This window comes from the organism of the source record quoted next, unplaced genomic scaffold (genome assembly GCF_019419815.1).
Source record: "Pyrus x bretschneideri cultivar Hongxiangsu unplaced genomic scaffold, Pyrus_bretschneideri_v1 Contig8, whole genome shotgun sequence".
Classification (NCBI taxonomy): domain Eukaryota; kingdom Viridiplantae; phylum Streptophyta; class Magnoliopsida; order Rosales; family Rosaceae; genus Pyrus; species Pyrus x bretschneideri.
Genome location: NW_025999820.1, coordinates 3,324,254 through 3,329,281, shown reverse-complemented (window position 1 = coordinate 3,329,281; position 5,028 = coordinate 3,324,254). Strand labels below are relative to the sequence as shown.

Below are 5,028 nucleotides of genomic sequence, written 5' to 3'. Positions count from 1 at the left end.
TATGTATATCATCCAAGCTCCGAATCGTTGAACTTAAACTTAACGCACACTTGTATGCTCTCCAGTATAAATTACCCTTATTAATCAAGTTGAAAGACGAATCAGCACGTAAGAATATATCCAATGCCAGTAAGATGCCACCACCGTCCAAAGTGATGGGATTTTTTGTTCAGATTACGTTATCTCAAGGAGATAATATATCCTATTAAATCGGGGATTCTTATGGCCTCTCAAGTCCAACATTTACGACTAAATGTTAGATGTGAATTTAAAAAAAGTCTCATATTAGTGAAAGGAAAACATTACAAGGGTTTATAAGAAATGGTACTATTCTTCATAGTCAATTGGTTTTATGGTGAAATCTTAATTTCTTCATGTTATCAGAGTAGATTGGCTCATGTGTGAAACCCGACGGCCACACGTGCTCCACGTCTTCCAATTCGTGTTGCCCATGTGTTTAACTTTAAAATTCACTACACGTGAAGGGGCATGTGAAATATGAAGGTAAAAGAGTGAAAGGAGAAGCCTTGCAATGATTTATAAAGTTAGATTATTCCCTATAAACGATTGGTTTATGATGGAACCTCAACTTCTTCACTAAAAAATGTTTACCTTGCTCACAAGAAAAGGGGTTTCTGAATAATGCTTCCATTCTCCTTTTGGAGATGAGCTTGTTCCTCCATTTCCAAATAACATATCTTGCATGTAAAAATTTCATATCAGAACTGTTCAATTTCTTAATCTTCATTTAAAGATCACTCTTACAAAAATTCATATTGAATTGGATATCGTTTAGCCATCCAAATGTATCAAATAAATATTTCATCATTAATAAATTACTTGGTACATACACCTTTGATTTATTGATACATTTAAATGAATAAATGATCTCCGATTCGAATGATTTTTTGCAAGGATGATCTTCAAATGAAAGTTTAAGCAATTGTGTTGTTTCGATTATGAAATTTCTACGGTGAATATACGTTATTTGCAGCTGGAAAAATGAGCTTATCCCAAAAAAAGAAAATGCAACTATTTTCACAATATTATTATTATAAGCTACATTAAATGATAGAAATATAATTTATAAATAAAACGTAATTAGTTGAAAATAAAGGAACTAACCACCTGGCAATTCACCAACCTGCATCCAAACTTTGCTCCACCACATTGGAAGTGCAACGCGTGATTGAATGATGTAGCAATTAGCAATACCTTGATTGGGACCATACGTATCGCGCGTGCGTATACTGCATCACCTTCGTTAGTGGCTTCAACACTACCTGTTATTGTATATTTTCCTTTCTAACTTTATGCTAAAATCCAACAGAAACTAGACTGTATTTAATAAATTTATTTAGAGGGTTTCAAAAAATAAATTTATTTAGAAACCAAATAACTCTGAAGTTAATGGTATTAATTTATTATTTATTTTGACTTCTCACTGTGGTCACTCACTTTTGAATTTTTTTTTAAAAAAAAAAAAACAGAAACCCACAATAAAATGTTACGGCGCCAAGTGACCTCTACTATATTAGCAATTAGGAAGCGTCGACAAGATGAAGGAACTTGCTTAAAAATACTAGACTCAAATTGCAAGATAAACTCCCAGCAACAAAACTCTTTTTTCAGTATATACACATGTCAAATTTCATAAGATCACCAAAATTTTAAATTTTAATATCTATTTATTCACCATTTGTGCCACCAAAATTTAAAATTTTAATATCTATTTATTCACCATTTGTGCATTCCTTGATCTTGATCAAGTGACCAATAAAACATTAATTTAATCTCTTCATTTCAACTTTTATTAAAAAAACAAAGATAAATTTTCTTTGGAAATAAGTAAAGACCAACGAAAATAATTGATAACTAAAGAATTGTTAGAACTATCATGCATTTGGTTTTGCAGTCCTCTTCTCATGGATCCAAATGATGAACACATTGACGGTTCCGATACCGATGATGTGACATCCCACATCGTCCAGGGGTGTAATCCTTAAATATATATTCTCATCCCTACCTAGCACGAGGCCTTTTGGGAGCTCACTGGCTTCAGGTTCCGTAGGAACTCCGAAGTTAAGTGAAAAGGGGGCTAGAGCAATCCCATGATGAGACAATTTGGTATCAGAGCCTAACCCTGGCCGTGGTATGCCAACGAGGACGTCAGGCCCCTAAGGGGGGTGGATTGTGACATCCCACATCGCCTAGGGGTGTGATCCTTAAATGTATATTCCCATCCCTACCTAGCACGAGGCCTTTTGGGAGCTCACTGGCTTCAGGTTTCGTAGGAACTTCGAAGTTAAGCGAGAAAGGGGCTAGAGCAATCCCATGATGGGTGACCCACTGGGAAGTTGCTCGTGAGTTCTCAAAAACAAAACCGTGAGGGAATGGTAAGCCCAAAGCAGACAATATTGTGCTATGGTGGTGGAGCGGGCCCGGGAAGTGATCTGTCCCGGGCCGGGATATGAAAGATGAACACATTACGTACCCAATAATATACATCTCTCATTTCACACAGTGTTTTACATAGAAATACTGGTTCAAATCTGCATAACTAAAATCTTATATAACAACCCCCATTCGACAATCAACTAGCTAAAACACTTGAAATTAAAAAGGATATTAAGATCAATATGATACATTTGACTTTGATATAACTTAATAATGCAAGATAATTATAGAAGCCACCCCTTCTAATTTGTTCTCCTAGAAACAGCATAGCTCCTACTTCTCGGATACACATCTCTCTTGACCTGGACTTCTTCTTCAAATTCACACGCCTTGTCTTCGTCAATCCTTCCGATTCCAACACTTCGACTGCGAGGCATGGCGTTGGGCACTCCAGCCACCGGAGGCTGCCTAGGAAGCTGCGCTTTTCGAGCAAGATCGAGTTCAATTTTATTCCTTAAGCTCCTAGCACAAGCGGCCCTCGTAAGCTCTCTGTTATCTTCGTTATCGGCAGTGCTTGAATTGGTAGAGCTTGTGCTGAAGCTTCTAGGCAAAGAACTTGGGACCTGGGCACCGGGGCATCCCATGGCCGTGCCGTAATCGAATTGACCGGAGCACTCGGTCATGCTCATGATGTAGAAATCCCTGGCCTTGATTAAAACCCTTAGGGGGGTCTTCATGAACTTTGTTAGTCTGCTTTCCTTGCTAGGTTTCTTCATGTTTGCCATGATCGAGCATGGAACTGTAGCTAGTCTTGGAAATTTGTATACCGAATAGTTTTGGCTTTTGTGATCTCTCCCCTACGCAAGAAACAAGTGCGTACGAAAATATCAAGGAAAAGTGGGAAAGTGAGCAATAATATATATAGAATTGAATAGATTACATATTAGCTGTTATTGGTACAGCAGTGTCTTAAATCCCAACCACTTTAAGATGAAAATGTGATTTACAAATTTATCCTTATGCAGAATGACTTATAAAGACTTGACCATTAGTACTACGATTTAGTGATATTCCTGAAAATCCTTAAGTTCGATTCTCGACATGTTATTATTGCTGGTCCAGTGTGAGGCTTAGCTCCATTCCCCACTCCCACTCCCACCCCACCCCCTCAGCTAGATTCTATCCTTTGTTTAAAAAAAAAGTCTTAAATCCCAACCACTTTAAGATGAAAATGTGATTTACAAATTTATCCTTATGCAGAATGACTTCTAAAGACCTGACCATTAGTACTACGTTTTAGTGATATTCCTAAAAATCCTTAAGTTCTATTATGCAAAATGACTTCTAAAGACCTGACCATTAGTACTACGTTTTAGTGATATTCTTGAAAATCCTTAAGTTCGATTCTCGACACGTTATTATTGCTAGCCCAGTGTGAGGCTTAGCCCCCTTCCCTACTCCCACCCCACCCCCTCAGCTAGATTCTATCCTTTGTTAAAAAAAAAAAAGTCTTAAATCCCAACCACTTTAAGATGAAAATGTGATTTACAAATTTATCCTTATGCAGAATGACTTCTTAAGTCTTGACTATTAGTACTACGGTTTAGTAAAATTCCTGAAAATCCTTAAGTTCGATTCTCGACGCGTTATTATTGCTGACCCAGTGTGAGGCTTAGCCTCCTTCCCCACTCCCACCCCACCCCCTCAGCTAGATTCTATCCTTTGTTTAAAAAAAAGTCTTAAATCTCAACCACTTTAAGATGAAAATGTGATTTACAAATTTATCCTTATGCATAATGACTTCTAAAGACCTGACCATTAGTACTACAGTTTAATGATATTCCTGAAAATTCTTAAGTTCGATTCTCGACACATTATTATTGCTAGCCCAATTGTGAGACTTAGCCCCCTTTCCCACTCCCACCCCACCCCCTATAGATTCTATCCTTTGTTTAAAATAAAACCCACTCCCACCCCACCCCCTCAGCTAGATTCTATCCTTTGTTTAAAATAAAAAAATATAAAAAAATCATCCAATCAAGTTTCACCACGTAATATTTGTTATGGTTGACCAACAAAAAATAGAACATTTAGAATCGCAACCCAGCCTTGGTCGTAAAGTGCTATATAGTATTGATCCTCAATTCCTCATGACTTTGGGTTCGAAGGCTTGTAAAGAACAATCAGAATGCCCTCCCCCATGTAAACCCCACCAAGTCCATACCCACCGCACGTTCTCGGTCCTCCCCCACAGCGGTGTCGATGTCAGCTCGCTATGGGTTGCCAATCGCCATGTCCGCCAACGTCTACTCTCTTTCTCGTGGTGGTGCATTTTGGGGGACGGTTTTGAGGCTAGGTTTCTACCGTTTGGGGGGATGTTGGTCCCCAAGAACAAATAATTTGTTAATTGTTTTTACTTATTTATATATTTTATTTTTATATAAGAAGGGAAAGTAAAAAGAATTAAAAAATGTGGAGGTCATTTTGGGAAAAATAGTCGGTAGAAAAATAGTGTTTTCACTTTTTAAATTTTATCAGTGAGTAGAAAAACAAGATAGGTGGGAAAATAAGAAATGCGAGTCAGTCTAGTAGGCCCGTCTTTATATTCTTGGGGTACTTTTTCATTGGAAG

At 37.6% G+C, this 5,028-nt stretch overlaps 1 protein-coding gene across 1 annotated transcript; it reads right to left on the bottom strand.

Moving 5' to 3' along the window:
• Positions 1 to 2,699: 2,699 nt before the first annotated feature.
• LOC103952699 lies at positions 2,700 to 3,182 on the bottom strand. The gene has a single exon (XM_009364356.1). The coding sequence runs from the start codon at positions 3,180 to 3,182 to the stop codon at positions 2,700 to 2,702; it is 483 nt and encodes a 160-aa protein (XP_009362631.1).
• Positions 3,183 to 5,028: the final 1,846 nt, after the last annotated feature.

Bases quoted from the DNA above. Each gene is read 5' to 3' on its own strand.
- LOC103952699 (XM_009364356.1), bottom strand. From the start codon at position 3,182: ATGGCAAACATGAAGAAACCTAGCAAGGAAAGCAGACTAACAAAGTTC.